Source organism: Cervus elaphus, chromosome 8 (assembly GCF_910594005.1).
Source record: "Cervus elaphus chromosome 8, mCerEla1.1, whole genome shotgun sequence".
Classification (NCBI taxonomy): domain Eukaryota; kingdom Metazoa; phylum Chordata; class Mammalia; order Artiodactyla; family Cervidae; genus Cervus; species Cervus elaphus.
The window spans coordinates 23055314-23073331 of NC_057822.1; the positions used below are offsets into that span (position 1 = coordinate 23055314).

Below are 18018 nucleotides of genomic sequence, written 5' to 3' on the forward strand. Positions count from 1 at the left end.
CTGAATGCTCTTGAGTACAGTCCTTTAGGCAATACCCTCATACCCACATGCTCCTCTTGCCCACACATCAAACTTCTGTAATACTTACTCTCATATAGCAAATTAAGTAGTCGTTCAAGTTGGTCCCAAGTTTCAAGCTACTTCACATGGAAGTGCGAGAGTGTATAAATTGTCTTCTACATTCTAGTTCATGGTATTTTAATTGGTGCTTTTTACAGGTACCGGCTTCTCTGGTGTTTCAGATGGTAAAGAATCTGCCTGCAATGGAGACCCAGGTTCAATCCCTGGGTCAGGAAAATCCCCTCAAGAAGCAATTGGCTACCCACTCCCAGTATTCTTGCCTGGAGAATTCCATGGACAGAGGAGCCTGGCAGGCTACAGTCCACGGGGTCACAAAGTCAGACACGACTGAGCAACTAATGCTACACTAGAGAGTAGTTTTTATGAACTAGAGAGCTAGACTTGTTCCATGTGTAACCCTAAAAGCATTCAAGGATTAGAAGCTTGAAAAACCTAAGGGTGAAGATAATTCCCCTCCAAACTTGTAGATTACGGTCTTGCAAACTGCCCTGAGCAGGAGATATCTACCAGTAGAACTGACAGAGGAGGAAAGGATTATTCAGTTTGCAACTGAGTTCTCCAAAGACTTTTGGAAAAAAAAAGTTCAACTAAAATAAAATTAGAACATTGCTCTAGCACATGCTGGATGAGAAGTGGTTGGAGGATACATACCATCTTTTGCTTCCCAGAAACTTTTTATATAGTATCTCTTTCCTGTGTTGTCAATGAGATGCTTATGTGTCTACTTGTGGATGATACATGTAAGGGTAGCATTTCACTATTGGGTTTGGTCCTCTATCCCTGTGCTGAATTATTAGGAGCTGGAGTTACTCTCAAAAGAAAGGTGAAGAAGTTTACCCTTAACCTAACTAATCCAGCCAACTAGGTAATTCTCAAACTCCCCTTCAAAAGCAGTCTCTGTGTTAGCTGTCATAGCTGTAAGTCTTCTTTTTTCACCTTGTTTAGTTGCCAAGTCGTATCCAACCCTTTGTGACGGCTCAAGTCCACTGGACTCCTCCATCCATGGGATTTCCCAGGCAAGAATACTGGAGTGGGTTCTGTTTCCTTCTCCAGTAAGTCCTCCTAGATGATATTAAGTCCACTTTGAAACTGCTGCCTGAGACTGGTTAGGAGTTTCAAAGACTCTTCCTCTTCCTTTACAAAAAGATCTCATGGCAGAAAGTGTTACCAGTTTAAACATTTTACCTCTTTTCTATTCTTAACTCCCACTTTTCTTGTTAACTTCTGGGGAGTGACTGCTGGCAGACTGAAACTGAAAATTATTACTGTTGCCAAAAAGTTGAAAAGAAATAAAGGGAGTTTGCAGTAGGAGGATTACTGAATTGAACACAAAGGATTAAAGAATCAGAAAGACACACTCTTAAGATGTGTCTTCTACTGAATTAAATGTGTTACAATAAGATATTTAACAGCCATGCTTGGGACATGGTCGCTGTGATTATGGAATACTGCTGCTGCTGCTAAGTCGCTTCAGTCATGTCCGACTCTGTGTGACCCCATAGACGGCAGCCCACCAGGCTCCCCCGTCTCTGGGATTCTCCAAGCAAGAACACTGGAGTGGCTTGCCATTTCCTTCTGCAATGCATGAAAGTGAAAAGTGAAAGTGAAGTCACTCAGTCGTGTCCAACTCTTAGTGACCCCATGGACTGCAGCCTACCAGGCTCCTCGTCCATGGGCTTTTCCAGGCAAGAGTACTGGAGTGGGTTGCCATTGCCTTCTCCCATAGAATACTAAATTGATAAATACATACTTTATTCTTCCATTAGCTTCAATGTTTTAATCTGCTTTTGATTTTCATGTTTTATTTTAAAAGCATAAAATGTACATCCCCGCCATTCATTTTATGGAAATTAAATAGCTATGAAATTAACTTGCATACAGAATTTTAAACCTAGGCTTCTCTTATCATGGACCACAGGCTCTAGGAACACAGGCTCGGTAGTCACCACCTAAGTTATCGTAAATGCCTAATTGTTATAATCAGCACCTGACATTTCTAAAGGTTAAAAGTTATAACTATTTTAGCTAAAACTGTACTAGAGAGGCAGAGTTCACTAATCTGGGTATATCAAATTAAGCTACAATGAAATACAAGAAGAATAACTTTTTTAACTGGCATTCCAGCAAACTTCATGTAAAACATACATTCAAATTATGATATGTCAAAGTCAGAAGGGAATAAAATATACCTAACTGTACAAGTTAAATACAATAATAAGATCAAGAATTTGAGTTAAAATTTATCAGGAAAATACCAAAAGATCAAAAGATTTTTGACAGAACAAAAATGACTAAAAAGAAAATAAAAGAAGTGACCTGATAAATACTTGTTCAATTTTAGGAACTCAGTATGAAGAATAAGACACATTTCTTTACAATTTAAAAAATGTCCAGCTTGGATCATCTTTTGACGCTTGTTCGTCTCGCTCTTTTGCTCACAAGTTTCAGGCTGCGCGTCTCCGGCTGCCTAGCTGGCAGCGATGGTCTTTCCTGCTCTCACGGGCTCTTTGGGCCTACAGTAGTCCCAGGGCCGGCGATTCTCAGTGAACCCGTAAAGTTTCCTAAGTGCCACTCGAGCAGCTTCTTCTTCTGCAACCAGTACTGTCTCCCCAGGGCCTTCTGCAATCAGCTTTTTATCACTAGGAAAAAAATGCAACAATAGCCTGAAATTACATGGTGCATCATAAAACAAAGCACACACATCAGTTTTCCCTGGTCTAATTTTGGCAGCAATATTCACCAAAGCTATCAGAAATATTGTGCCTTTTCTTTTCTTTCTATCAGCAGTGTATGAACTCCTGATGAAGGATGCGTTTAAGGTTTGCCAATCTGATAAGCAAGAGCATCTCATTTTGCTTTGCACTTCAATTAAAACTAAAGATGAAACATCTTATAACACCATCAATTTTCTCCTTTGCAATGTCTTCAACTGCTTTTATACCTACAAAGTCCTACGTCACATAAAATCAGAAAAATATTTACCTAAATTTTAAAAGTCATTATAAATATTCACACTTTACACTTAACACTTCTATCCACCTGAAATCAACCTGAGGCAGGTCAACTGTTACTAAGAAACCTAAAAGTTCTCAGCATAGGCTAACTTATTTTGATGGACAACATTCAGTTTCTTTTTCAGTTCTAGGCTCAGTTGAAGGGTTACAAGTGTGGACTGGGGTTAAATCTCTATTACAAGTCAAATTTTTTCTAAAGAAATATTTAGATTAGCAGGATACTCCATGAGATTTCTATCGTGAATGGTTGGTTAACAAAAGCTACTATTAGCAAACCACAGATTATCTACCTTCCCCTAAGGATGACCAGCAGGAAAGGAAGTAGTGACTAGATCACCAAAGGAATGAGGTTTTCAAAAAATCTTTTAATGCAATTCGAGGTTTATTGAATTGTGAAAAGTCAGTTTTTAAAACTTCTGATCAATATTATGAAAATTAAAATTTTACTAACCAGTATAAGCCAACAAAATACAGAGGCAAAGCTGTGGTGCTTCCAGACTGCCTAGTGAGTCTAGATTCAGGAAGTGAAATATTCCTTTTCTTCAGTTCTTGTACCAGTAGCCCCATGGGATTTATTATCTTCCAAATCTCAAAGAGTTCTTTTCCCGTCATTTGAGTAATTAAGAAGTCCTGCATGTAAAAACATAATTTATACATTTAAATTAGTATAAGGAAAATAAGGACCATAATTCAAAGTTCACTTTTAACAGAAATTTTAAAATTCAACACGATTAAGAGGTATGAGCTACTATGTACTGCATTGACCAAAAAAGTCCCTTTGGGTTTTCCATAAGATGTGACAGAATAACCTAAAGAAACTTTTTGGGCAACTCAACATAAAATAAGGAAAGTATAAGGGTATGTTGTACAGCAAAGGGAACATGCTCCTCAAGGTTTCTTCCTGGAATGACCTTCTTGGGGCAAATGTCACTTCTGTAAAACTTCCCTAACCCTGCTGGAATTGGCAGTCGCCTCCTCTGAGCTCCCTCTATGCCTTACAGTACCTGGGGGCACTGTCCACATTCCACTCTCTCTGCCTATGAGCTGTGAGCAAAGATCGAAGCCTATTAAACTCCAGTTCCAGTGCCTGGCACAGTGCCTGCACACAGGAAACAATAACTATTAGGTGACAAATGAATGAAGTAAGACCATTCAAACCAGTCAGTTCTACTATGGAGACTGGCTGTGCTCACCACTATACCACCAACACAGTTAGTTCTACTATGGGAGATGTCACAGCTCTTGACTGAGAAATAAGATATTTGAATTATCTATCTTTATGAGGATCTATAATTGGAATTGTCAACAAAGACACTCAAATATGGTAAACAAGTATTTCCAAAATGGCCTCATGACTACCCTGTGAAAATTTCAAAATGGTGACCAAAATTGTTTAAGACAGTTCTAAGACTCTACATAAGCTATAGTGATTGAGAGAGAATGGAGGTCAAGGGAGGATTTTGTTACAGTTTCTTTAGAAAAAAATATTCAATTGCAGGGGAAAGAGGGGGCAGGTGAGGCTTTCCTTTTCACCTCAAGCCTAGAGGGCTTCAAAGGGTCCCTGGCCTCTGAATATGAGGCAATGGGCATTCAGTCAACTGGCAGTCAACACATACTCCTGTTTAAAGCAACAGTCTAGTTACCTGCAGTAATGGGGCCGAAGTCCGCACCTGATGTCAGGGGTATAAAAATCCTTAAGACCTGAAGTGGAATTCACAGCAGGGATGTCATTTTGAAAGGAACCCTTTCCAGAAAACTGGAAGCTGACAAGCACATGAAGGTACATGGCTGTAAGGTTCCAGCTGGGAACAAAACGCTCACTAGTGTCTGTTTTAAACAGTGAGCAGACTCAGGAAGCATTAAACCAGCTTTTAGCCATCAAGTCAAGTCAACACCTTCTGCTTTCCTTTCCATTTCCCTCAGCTCCATCTCCAGAGGTGTCAGTTAACATACCTGCTTCCATCAGACAGACAGACAGATAAGTCCTGGCTGGGAAGTTGGAAGGGAGACCTTACCTATGAATGAAGTCTGAGTGCTGGTTAATGCGAGTGTCCTTCTTGATCAAAATGATCAGATCAACTTAGTGTCAAAACTAAATACATAGATTCCAACAGTAAGGGATACTGGTTTAAAACACCTGATTTCAAAGGCCTGAATCAAGACTCTTTTTGTGACTTAACGTGATTGCCTGGACTATCCATTATGTAAGAAAAGACCTTTCATCCAAAAGCAAAGAATAAAACTTCTCTTAATTGACAACTTCTAAAAGGACAGTGGAGTTAAATCACACCAATTAAGTGTTTTAATTAAACAAGCTATGGGCTAACAAGGAAGCAGGCGTACATAATCCAAGTCTTACTCGCTCACTTGTGTCTGACTCTGCAGCCCCACGGACTGTATCCCGCCAGGCTCCTCTATCCATGGGATTTTCCAGTCCAGAATACTGGAGTGGGTAGCCATGCTGATCCCGGGATCAAACCTGGGTCTCCTGAGTTGCAGGGGGATTCCTTACCATCTGAGCCACCAGCAAAGCCCAGAATAGGGACTCAGAAATCCAAGACTGTATCACTCAGAAGAGCAGAACAACAGCTGGTACTTAAGCAAGGAGCTCTCAAGTCACACTACACCTTCCGGCCATGTCCTTTGGACTCTTTAACTCACTAAACACCTGAGCGTCTATTGTGCAGGCATTACCCTTGTCCCTTAGGATGTAAAGCTAAAAACATGGCTTGCAGTCCTGCCATGAGGTGAACATTAAATTTAATATTTAATTCACCTCTGATGTTGTCCTCAATAATAAGAGACAACTGGAATAATAATGATACTATCATAAAAAGCTTTTTTTAGAAAAGGCAGAGGAACCAGAGATCACACTGCCAACATCTGTTGTATCATTGAAAAAGCAAGAGGGTTCCAGAAAAACATCTCCTTCTGTTGACTATGCAAAAGCCTTTGACTGGGCAGATCACAACAAACTCAAAAATTCTTAGAGACGGGAATACCAGACCACCTGACCTGCCTCTTGAGAAATCTGTATGGAGGTCAGGGAGCAACAGTTAGAACTGGACATGGAACAAGAAACTGATTCCAAATAGGAAAAGGAGTACATCAAGGCTGTATATCGTCACCCTGCTTATTTAATTTATATGCAGAGGACATCATGTGAAATCCTGGGCCGGATGAACTACAAGCTAGAATCAAGACTGCAGGGAGAAATATCAATAACCTCAGATATGCCGATGACACCACTCTAATGCCAGAAAGCGAAGAGGAACTAAAAAGCCTCTTGATGAAAAGGAATGTGAAAAAGCTGGCCTGAGGCTCAACATTCAGAAACTAGGATCATGGCATCTGGTCCCATCACTTCATGGCAAATAGATGGGGAGATGGTGGAAACAGTGACAATTTTTTTGGGCTCCAAAACCACTGCAGATGGTGACTGCAGCCATGAAATTAAAAGATGCTTGCTCCTCGGAAGAAAAGTTACGACCAACCTAGACAGCATGTTAAAAAGCAGAGACATGACTTTGCCAACAAAGGTTCGTCTAGTCAAGGCTATGGTTTTTCCAATAGTAATGTCTGGATGTGAGAGTTGGATTATAAAGAAAGCTGAGCGCCAAAGAATTGATGTTTTTGAACTGTGGTGTTGGAGAAGACTCTTGAGGGTCCCTTGGATTGCAAGGAGATCCAACCAGTCCATCCTAAAGGAGTCCAGTCCTGGTTGTTCATTAGAAGGACTGAATGCTGAAGCTGAAACTCCAATACTTTGGCCACCTGATGCAAAGAACTGACTCCTTGGAAAAGACTCTGATGATGGGAAAGATTGAAGGCAGGAGGAGAAGGGGACGACAGAGGATGAGATGGCTGGATAGCATCACCAACTCAATGGACACAAGTTTGAGTAAACTCTGGGAGTTGATCATGGACAGGGAGGCCTGGCATGCTGCAGTCCATGGACTCGCAAAGAGTCGGACATGACTGAGTGACTGAAGTGAACTGATAAAAAGCTTTAGGTCTTTCTCAGTTTAGATCAGGAGAAAAATTCACATATAACCTGCCAAGGTCATAGCACAAAGAAGTAAAGTACAAAAAATTTTTCTTTCTACCTCAAGCATGTTCTAGCATGTGCAACTAACAATCACCTACCCTGATGAAGAGTGCAGTCCTCTCGGGTCCACTGCTCTGTAGCAAGGCTCCAATTACGGCAAAGAAAGTCTGCCGTAACACAGCTGGGGGGACAGGGAATTCGGCGCTCAGCGTCAGTTGCTCCACCGCTAAGTTTCTGGCCACATGACACACCACGTCCTCACTGGTGAGATAGTCAACCAGACTTTTAGTGCCTTCCATGGGCAAGTCTGGGAACGCATCCTCAAAAAACTGCATCAGGCATGTCTGTGAAAAAGATGTCCCTTGTTCAGAGAGTTCTTGATTATCTTTGAGGTTCAGAAGAACAGCTTCCTTCTCTATTCCGAGTTTTTGGCGTTTGGCCTCCTCGCTTTTGATATAGCAGCTATTAACAAACGCAGTTTTGAGAAGATCTAACGAAAAAGTTTCCTGTAACCGAGGGCCAAATGCTTGTATTTCAGCATGGTAATCCCAGTTGGGTTTCTCTGAACTGAAAATGTAAAATAGAAGACAGTAAGACACAGTAAAGAGAACAAGATGTTGCAGTGATGCAAACATTTCTCATTGTGATGCAATTTTCTTTAATCATATAAAGAAAATTTTAAAAGATTGAGCTTCATTTTAATTCCAGAATCTGATTTTCTAAAAATTGAATCTTATGTCAGATGATTACTTGTGGTCCTTTGCTGGATCAATTGTCCCTCTGAGTCAATTGCCACATCAAAGCAGTTCATCAACAGAGACTAAAACCTTATCCTCACTTTTAGGTTCTACTGTTATAACCACAGAACTATGCTTTATACTTACACATGAAATACAAATTATAATTTCATATGTTCAAGTCATAAACACTAAGTACATTATATTTATCTTGTATTTTAAGATTTGAAAGCATTCATTGAAAATTAGCAATAAAATCTAGCATCAATATTTTAAGTAGGTTAAAACTTCACAATCATTCTCAAGAACGACTAAAAGGTCTTTTTAAAACTAAAGACAATAAACCAAAAATAAAATTCTCAAGTAAAAAAGGGTTGCAACACATAAAGATCTGGGTTGTAAGTCATTAAAATATATATAATCTATATAATATATAAAGTTTTAACAACTATAAAAGCCTAAAACGACTAACTTCACTATAACCAAATGTAGATCAAGAAGGAACACTATTTTATTATTTTTAGGAAAAAACTTAATATTCTGTGTTGAAAAAATATAGGACTAGGAACATATATATTCCTACCACGTGTATAAACTAGATCGGCTTTTTTGGCGGGGAGGGCAATATTGAAGTAGCTATCAATTTTCATACTAAATTTCCAAAGGAGCAATAACTTCAAAGCTATTCGGTGTTACTCGGTTGTAATAGCAACAGTAACTCAAACACGCACCAAACGGAGCCATCAAAGAGTGAGGTGCATTTATTTGTACGGCCACGACTATACGTCAAAGAAACATTATTAAAAAGATGCAAAACCTCATGTATAGGGGGATCTTTTCTGGAGCTATAGAAAGATCTGAGGGTCTTCCTACCAGACTTTCCATTAGCAGAACAAGATTAATTATGGCAAAAACCTAAAGCCAAACTGTTTGCTTTCCTCTGGACAGCGGACTTGTGATTGTGTACTTTTTTTTCTCTTTCTTACTTGCCCTATAGCGCAATACTGTTGTGTGCTTTCCTCCCTCTTGTCCGGACCCAAGGAATTCTGAGGCCGCAATACAACGCAGGGGCTAAGATACACAAGCCCGGGTAAAGGTTACCCTCCAGCCGGCCTTATTTCTCACAAGTCTCAGTCTACAGGACTCCAAATGGGAGTTCCAAGAGCGTCGGGGGCAGCCACGCGCCCAACTCCTCGGCAGAAATGCATTCCCTTGGCCTCCGCCACGCGTCCACGACCCGCGGGTGTCTTTATCGCACAACTAGGGTCAAGCCAGGAGCAAACGAGCGATGAGCAGCCCTACCCGCCACCCGGTCGAATCCGTGGGGGAGCGCGCCCCGGCTCCACGACCGCCACCCCTAACCTCTTCCCCGGTTGACTCCTACCGGCGCACCGGCGGCGGCGGGCACCGGAGCAGGCGCCACCGCTCTAACTCCTTCTGAAACCGCAAAGCGGCGCGAATTCCCTTCTTCACTCCCCGAACCGGCGGGGCGAGAGTGGGGCCGGCCGTTGCCAAAAGGCAACGGGGACCTCGCAGCAGCAACCTCGTCAGGCCGGATGCCATTGCACCGGAGAAAGCAATGAAGGGCGGAAGGAGGAAAGCCGGAGCAGTGTCGCGGTAACACAGTTCCCCCGGAAACGGGGAGACGCGGGAGAGGCGGGGGCTGAGCCGGCGCCCGGTGGGTGGAGGCCAGTGGGGGTGTTTTAGCGGGCATGCGCAAACGTTGGGTTTTGTTTTGTTTAGTTTTTTTATTTTTTCCCCTCAGTTCAGTCCAGTGGCTCAGTCGTATCTGGCTCTTTGCCGTCCCACCATCTCATCCTCTGTCGTCCCCTTCTCCTGCCTTCGATCTTTTCCAATGAGTCGGTTCTTCACATAAGGTGGCCAAAGTATTGAAGCTTCAGTTTCAGCATCAGTCCTTCCAATGAATATTGCTTTCTTACCAAACTATTAATTTATTTTTTAAACTTAATATTAAGTCACCAAAAAAGATTGCCTGAATCCTCAAATTTTGAACTGCCCACAAAACATGTAGATGTTGAAAGAGCACCTCTTGCTGTGATCTCTCTACTTGTTAATGGCATCCCCCATAGTCACCCAAGTTGGACTCCTATGTCTTCAGTTGTTCCTATTTCCACAAATACCCTCTTTTGTCCAGGTGGCAAGTCTTCTTTCAGTTTATTTCCACAGGAGCTATCTGATGGCTAGCCTACTCCTCTCCTAGGTTATTGTAGTCAGCCTCCACTGTAATCAATCTTCTTCCTTCCTTTCTTCCTGGACACATCTCACTCACATTCACCTCCCTGAAAACTGGTTCATAACAACATACAGGGGGTGGTGACCAAAACCATCCCAAAGCATGCTACGACTTAGCTCAAGAATCTTCAGTGTTAGGATCTGGCAAAGATTCTCCTTGACCAAACTTCAGTCTGGCTTCTCTAAGCCCTCTTCTCAACAAGGCTTCCACCTCAGGCTCTAGTCTGTCCCCTTGACAGGCCTGCATCACAGTTTCAACAAGAAAGTTAAGTCAGTTTAGAGAGGCTCCCCTCACCCGATGTCTGACAATCCTTGATATCTTATCAAATTCATAAACCTTACTATCCTCCAGTTATGTCTGATCACCCTTGGCCTGCCTTTTGTACGAATTCTGTCAACTTAGTTGAGGCAGAATCCCTTAGTACGCCTGATGTTTCCTCCTAGTACGTTTCCAGCCACTAACCTCTACGCTACTCCTTGGCTTTAAATCCCCACTTCAGTTCAGTTTAGCCTCTCAGTTGTATCCAGCTCTTTGCGACCCCTTGGACTGCAGCACACCAGGTTTCCCCGTCCATCACCAACTCCTGGAGATTGCTCAAAGTCATGTCCATCCAGTCGGTGATGCCATCCAGCCATCTCATCCTCTGTTGTCCCCTTCTCCTCCCGCCTTCAATCTTTCTCAGCATCAGGGTCTTTTCCAATGAGTCATTTCTTCGCATCAGGTGGCCAAAGTACTGGAGTTTGAGCTTCAGCATCAGTCCTTGCAGTATGTATTCAGGACTGATTTCCTTTAGGATGGACTGGTTGGATCTCCTTGCAGTCCAAGGGACTTTCAAGAGTCTTCTCCAATACTACAGTTCAAAAATCACCACTTGTCCATGTTGTGTTGGAAACTGAGCCCAGTTCTCTGCTGGGGTCTCTTTTCCCCTGTTTTTAGGGGAATAGTTCCTAAAAAGTTCCTAAATAGAATGTTATTAACCTGTCCAGCTTTCATTTTTCTTTGATAGGTCATACAACTCAGTTCAGATCTCTTAGCTTAACCAATCAAGAGGAAGAATCTGAATGGTTCATTCCCGTTTGTAAAAGGGTTCCCCATGGGCAGGGAGAGAAGAAAAGAGGGATTTGACACACATGGCAAAACAAGCTGATGTATTTCTGGGTGAAGCAAGTTCTCGCAGAAGAGGTGAGAGGGGATTGTGATTGGGCTTTGTGTTACACTGCATGTGAAATACTGAAAATTCATGGAATGTCATTCACATAAATTTAAGAAAGCACAAGGAACTGTTATTTTTGTATTTCATTAACTGAGAGAAATACTCTAATAAATGATCTACTAATATAGTTGGAAAGAGGAGTATTAAAGAAAATGGGGGGCCACAGTTTTTTGCTTATAGAAAAATGCTCTAGTCACTGACCTTTCCTGAGTTCCAAAGAGTAGTTACTAATTAGGGGACTGAGGGAACACAGAAACAAAGGAAAAGCAGCCAGCAAGAAAAGTAATAATAGCTTAAACAATAGTTCAGCAATAACAGTCCTCGCTCCTCCTCAAGGGAGAGTCTAGCAATCTGATACATATCTTTGAGTTGTTTTGCAGAAACTAAGACCCCCCCTCCACCCAGGTGGAGAATGGTGACTATACGCTGACCAAAAGCACGTGTACCCTAGACCAGTCAGAACCAGAAGGCTGACGATTAAGATTTCTAAACATAACGCATCACCACCAAGCAACCAGAAGAAAGTCATGAGTTGCAACCCTTACCCAAATGTTGCCTTTAAAACCTTCCCTGAAAGCCATTCTGGGAGTTGGCTCTTTTGAGCGTGAGCTGCCTGTTCTCCTTCTCTTACTCAGTTGCTTGGTCATTTTTTTTTTTTTCTTTCTTTTACGACCCCACATACTGTAGCCCACCAGGCTCCTCTGTCCATGGAATTCTCCAGGCAAGAATACTGGAGTGGGTAGCCATTCCCTTTTTGAGGGGAATCTTCTCTACCCAGAGATCAAACCTGGGTCTCCTGTGTTGCAGGGAGATTCTTTTCTGTTTGAGCCATCAGGGAAGCCACCCTGCAAATAAATACTGACTTTCCTTCACTACAGTGTGGTGTCAGTAGCTTTGCTGTGCTTTGGGCTAACAGATCCAAATTCAGTTCAGCAACATTTATGCGCACATTTATGCTCCACAGATACTAGCTGTGAGCATCCAGCCAGCTCCCAGGAACACCCAAGTCTGGCTGACAGTACCAGGCCAACTCCTAGAAGTCAAGGGCTGCTTTTCTCTTTCTCATAGCTTTATGACCTTAAACAAGTGATTCGACTTCTCCATCGTTCAGTTTTCTCATTTCCAAAGTGAGACTGCGAGCGCACTCACCTCTTCACCTCTTAAATTGTTATCTGGATGAAAATAACCCATGTCAAAAAGTTATGGTTTTCCAGTAGTCATGTATGGATATGAGAGTTGGACTATAAAGAAAGCTGAGGCCAAAGAATTAATGCTTTTAAACTGTGGTATTGGAGGAGACTCTTGAGAGTCCCTTGAACTGAAGATCAAACCAGTCAATCCTAAACAAAATCAGTCCTGACTATTCATTGGAAAGACTGATGCTGAAGTTGAAGCTCCAATACTTTGGCCACCTGATGCGAAGAGCTGCCTCGTTGGAAAAGACCCTGATGTTGGGAAAGATTGAAGGCAAGAGGAGAAGGGGACGACAGAAGATGAGATGGTTGGATGGCATCACCGACTCAATGGACATGAGTTTGAGCAATCTCCGGGAGTTGGTGATGGACAGGGAAGGCTGGTGTGCTGCAGTCAATGGGGGTCGCAAAGAGCCGTACACGACTGAGTGACTGAACTGACTGAACTCAATAAAGATTTTAGGATCGTGCTTGGTATACAGTCACCACTCTGTGAGTGCCTTTCCAAGATTCTAAATTGCATTCTTATTTTTCGCACTTTAACATGTCTGGAATGGAAGTGTGGTCCAAACAAAGGCTTCTTAGAATGGATACAGTATAGTATTGTTATTTTCGATAGGTTCTAGTTTAAGGGACAATTTCTTTTCACCGCCAACTGCTCAATCCATTCCTGGACCCATGAGTTTCCTTTTCGAACTTTGTAACCTCCCCCACTTCTCAGGCGAGCCCCTTTACAGGCCTCTCTCCTGGCCACGTAATTTTTAGCTGCGCGGCTTCCTCAGCCAATACGGTAGACGGCGGAAGCACTCGGGAGCTTACGGCGGCGCGGCACCCACGCGGCCGAGGGAGCCGAAGCGAAACCCAACTGGTCCCCGCCCGCCCGCAGTCAGCTGATGGGCCGCCCGTCGCGGAGACCGCCGCCGCCGCTCGAACATGGCGGCCGAGATCCACTCCAGGCCGCAGAGCAGCCGCCCGGTGCTGCTGAGCAAGATCGAGGGGCACCAGGACACCGTCACGGCCGCGCTGCTCATCCCCAAGGAGGACGGAGTGATCACGGCCAGCGAAGACAGGTAGGGCCGGCGGCTGGTGCGCGGCGGGGCCGAGGCGCGACGAGGGCTGCCCGGATTTCACCGGCGCCCGGGTGTGGGGGCCGTGGGGGTCGCCGGCCGCGGCCCTCTCCGCGTGGGGGCGTCTACGGCCCCCGGGTCCCGCGGCCCGTCGGCCCCCGCCAGCCCGTCTGGGTCGCCGGGACCCCCTCCCTCGAGTTCCCGCCCGTGGGGTTCCTCTAGTCTTGTCCCGCCGCCGCGCTTCTCTGGTCCCCGACCCCGGTCCGTGCTTCGCACTTCCCGGTCCGGGACACCTGTCCCAACCCCCGGCCACTGCACTCCCCCAGCCCGAGACCCTCATCCCCGCCGCGCCCCTCTGGTCCGAGACCCCCCATGGTATGCCCTTCGAGCCCGGGATCCCCGCTTACCCCAACTCTCCTTTGCCCAGAGCTGGAAGCGTCCCCTCCGCTGTCCGTTCCAGGCCGCCTTCTCTGGGAGCCAGGACTGGCCTCCGGTTCCCGCGGGACCGGGTGCCAAGGATCCCCTTCTTGCAACAAATCTCCCGGGGCTTCAGCACACTTCTGCCCTATGCTGGGGTTTACACCTCTCTTTGGGCGCTCACCAGGTCTCTAGATCAGTTACTTTTCCACAGCTGTTAGAACCACCTGAATTGTTATTTACAAAACAATGTGTGTCCCCCCCCCCCCCCCCAAAAGTGACTCACTTAAAAAAAGACTCTAAGAATAATAAAAATGCTGTTATTTTTAAAGAAATTTGATATTTCCACTGTTAATGGAAAACCAGTTATCCCTTGCCATAAAAAATTGATGGCTAAAACGTTCATCTATGTGCACCTAAAGTCAGCTCTGTCTTGTTAACGGGGCGTCTTGCTCATCATACTTTGGGAAACACTGATCCGATGCGATTTTCTCATTCTCCCCAAGAGGCAACTGAGGTTCGTGGAGAGGCACAGAAATGCACCCCAAGATTCCCCAGTCCAGCTCTCTGGTCTTTCCAGGGTTTTGTGATTGGATGGGAGAGAGATTGTTTGTGTTGTAACTTTAGGGTTTTGTAAACCCTTGAAAGTTTCAAAGGTTAGTGGCTTTACTGTGGGAATTTGGAGGAAATGACTGATGTTTTTGAGAGGAAACTGTTTGCTTGCTGCAGTGAGTGTTCTTAAACGGTGATACTGCAAAAGTGGAAAGTCTTTCTGGAAGAAGGAGGGTTCTGCTGTTTTGTTAAAGTGGGAGGCAAGGTACAGCCTTTCCTCATCTAGTTTTTGTAGTCGGTAGTTTTGAGGGCCTGCTCCCACTGAGAAGAGGAAACCTGAAACCCCCGGCGCCTATTTGACCTTTGTATTTTGCTTTTGAGTTGAGTTTGTTGTGAGCAGGCAATTTAGGAGTAACTAACCGCAAACGAGGTGGAGAGTGATTGGTTAAACCTGGATGTGGGTGTGTCACTGGGAAGGAGTAGGAAACTGGGGTACCTGAGCCACAGGCAGAAATTGTTCTTGTTCAGTTGCTAAGTCTCCTGTCCTCTCAGGGAGAAGAGGGGACTGTTTAAAAAAAAAGACAAAGGACAGAATAATGATATTTGCATGATATGAACATAGATGGAGACATCACTTTATACAAGTTAGCTGTCTTTGTTCAGTAAAATATTTTAGTAATGACTCATGTGTGTTGGGTAAATTGCTGAGTATTTGTGATTACTGGCCAGGAGCAGTGTTGATCAATGTTTTATGGAAAGTGATTACTTAACTGCTCTGGGACTGAAGTGTTCCGGGAGACACTTTCATGGAGGCACAGCAGGGTCCTGGCAGACGACTGGACCGGGTGGGGGTTGGGGCCTCGGGTTTCTAATTTGTGTTTCAGGCCCATGGAACTTCCTGGGAGGCAGGACACTCTTTGTAGCAGGTTCTACACTTTATGAGATTTATGAAAGCACATGGCTATGAGGTTTTTGTTGTTGTTGGATGTGGTGGTTTGTTTTTACATTGTCATAAGTCTGTGTCATATTCTTCAATCGTTTGTTTATTCACTCATTTATAGATTCAGAAACAATCTCCTTATTGAGTGCCAGGCCCTAGACAGAACAAGGAGCAAAAGTCATAGCACTTGCCCTTATGTAACTTCTGATTCATTATTTTATGGCCTCCAACCTGATAGAACCAGCCAGGGAATAGAACACTGACCACCGTTTATCATCAAACAAGCATTTATTGGGCACTTACTGTGTGCCAGGCCCATCTTAGATCTGTGGGTAGAAAACACGGACGCTGAAATTGCTGTTCGCAAAGGGCTGGATGGTGTGGTGAAGAGATGGCCTGTGCTCTCCACTCCCTGGGTGCTGGGGAGACAGAAGGGAAGGAGGGTCCTTGGGTGAGCGCTGGGTTTCAAGAAAAGCCTCCTGGAGGAGATATCATTGATGAAAGGTGGGGTCTCTGTGACCCTGGTCCAGGCAGAGGGAAAGGACAGGAGGGAATCGCAGGCGGTACAGACCATGGTTATTTCTAGATGCCCAGAGCAGAAAGTGTACTGAGAGCTGGAAGGCCCAGTGTCCTGTTATAGAAGGATCTTCCTTGTGTGCCACTGTTAAGATTTGGACTTCAGTTTGTGAGCAGTGGGGGACCATCAAAGAGTTTAGAGCAAGCAAAGACACCATCAGAATGTGTACTTGAAATCTTTCTTTTTTTCAAAATATTTATTCGTTTACTTGGCACGAGGGGGTCTTAGGTGCATCATGTGTGTGCTTGATCACTCTGTCATGTCTGACTCTTTGTGACCTCATGGGCTGTAGCCCGCCTGGCCCCTTTGTCCCTGGGATTGTCCAGGTAAGAATATTGGACTGGGTTGCCATTTCCTCCTCCAGGGAATCTTCGCGACCTAGGGATCTAACCTGCATCTCTTGCTTCTCCTGCATTGGCAGGCGGATTCTTTACCACTGCACCACCTGGAAGACCCCTGTGAGTTCTTTTTAGTTGTGGCATGTGGGATCTAACTCCGTGACCGGGGATCCATCCCAGGACCGCTGTATTGGGACTGTGGACCATCAGGGAAGTCCTCCAGAATTTGTGCTTTAAAAATAGCAAAGTTAACCTTTTAAAAGTCCCCTCCCTCTTTCAGTACAGAATTGGACCAGTCCTCACATCTGCCTGTGAGGTGGGTTCAGTCACTTTCTCTTATCGACAGTTCCAAAATTGAAGGTATTGTAAAAGTCAGAGGTGTTTTTGTTTGTTTTTGTGAGTTAGGCCTGAAAACTCATTGGTGCTAAAACTTGATCTCCGTAGTTGAGAGTATTTGTAATCTTCATTTATTCCATGTGGCATGAGTATTCATTTGTTTTACTGCAGAGATACCAATGCATTTTATTGCGGGTCCCACGGGGACTTTTATGGAACATAGTGTAGGTGTAATGGGCATTTGGCCATTTAGAAAACTGGGGCGCAAGGGGCACTGAAGTAATTATTAATGCCCAAGGTCACATTGCCAGTAAATGACGGGAATGAGATTTGAACCCAGGTCTGACTCTGAGGCCCTGGTTCTTTCTGCCATGTACCTGGCCCTGCATGTTTGGAGACGCTGAGTTAAGGCAGTGTCAGTGGTTGACTACACCAGCAGCAAGTGTAAAATGCTAGGATTCTGCCTTTTGCCCTCCCCCCACCCTCCCCTGCCCCCGCCGCTGTCCTCTGGGGGGAGGGGAACATTAGGCAATATCTGGAGATATTTTGGTTGTCATAACTGGGGGAGGGTACTCTGGAATCTAGTGGGTAGAGGATGTTGAACAGCCTGTAACACTCAGGACAGTCCCTCATGGAAAGGATTGTCCAGCCCCAAGTGTCATTAATGCCGAGTTGGAGAAACCCTTGTCTAGGCTTAATGCACTTGTTTGTCTGATTTGTCTAGACAGTGGTTCTCAAAGCTTGCATGTGCATCAGTGTCACCTGGAGAGGGATCTTGTTAAAGCACAAAGATCCTGGTTCAGTAAGTCTGGGGCTGGGCCCCAGAGTTTCCCTTTCTGTCAGGTTCCCAGTGATGTCCACGCTGATGCTGCTGGTCACACTTGGAGGTCCATTGCTTTATGCAAAAGGAGAATTATTCATCGTGCTTGTCTGTGGAGAGGCACCGGGAAAGAATATTGTTTATACCTTATCCTCTTTTTTTTTTTTTTTTGGTCAGTTTATGGGATGTATTTGCCTGGAGCCATTTACATATACCCATCTATTTCCTAGTAAAACCAAACTACATCTGATAGTGCTAAATAGAGAATTCCCCCAAGGAGTAATAAACTAATATGGAGGATTCAGCTTAATTCCATGGGACCTGGAGTCACTGCTAATGGTTTGGGCAGCAAGTTTAGGGGTCTAATCGGAAACCTTCAGGGATTACTGTGCCCTGAAGGGTTGACAGAGAATGGTGCTGCTCTTTCACAT

General features: G+C 44.4%; 2 protein-coding genes across 2 annotated transcripts in view; one reads left to right on the plus strand and one right to left on the minus strand.

The window, feature by feature from the left end:
- Nucleotides 1–1866: 1866 nt before the first annotated feature.
- MRPL44 (mitochondrial ribosomal protein L44) lies at nucleotides 1867–9479 on the minus strand. The gene is made up of 4 exons (XM_043909874.1): nucleotides 9265–9479; nucleotides 7242–7710; nucleotides 3547–3725; nucleotides 1867–2720 (listed from the first exon to the last, which is right to left on the minus strand). Exons 1-4 carry the CDS (start codon nucleotides 9441–9443, stop codon nucleotides 2549–2551), a joined length of 999 nt encoding a protein of 332 aa, XP_043765809.1. The 5' UTR covers nucleotides 9444–9479; the 3' UTR covers nucleotides 1867–2548.
- A 3923-nt stretch (nucleotides 9480–13402) lies between these two features.
- Nucleotides 13403–18018, plus strand: part of WDFY1 (WD repeat and FYVE domain containing 1) — a 51774-nt gene continuing 47158 nt past the window's right edge. The window contains exon 1 of the mRNA XM_043909873.1: nucleotides 13403–13610. Within this exon, the coding sequence (XP_043765808.1) occupies nucleotides 13474–13610 (137 nt within the window). The 5' untranslated portion in view covers nucleotides 13403–13473. The remainder of the gene's footprint in view (nucleotides 13611–18018) is intronic.

Bases quoted from the DNA above. Each gene is read 5' to 3' on its own strand.
- MRPL44 (XM_043909874.1), bottom strand. From the start codon at position 9,443: ATGGCATCCGGCCTGACGAGGTTGCTGCTGCGAGGTCCCCGTTGCCTT. The intron at 3,726-7,241 runs GTAGGTGATTGT...TTTTACATGCAG, and splicing joins GGACTGCACTCTTCATCAGG to GACTTCTTAATTACTCAAAT. The intron at 2,721-3,546 runs GTTAGTAAAATT...TTTTTTTCCTAG, and splicing joins TATTTTGTTGGCTTATACTG to TGATAAAAAGCTGATTGCAG.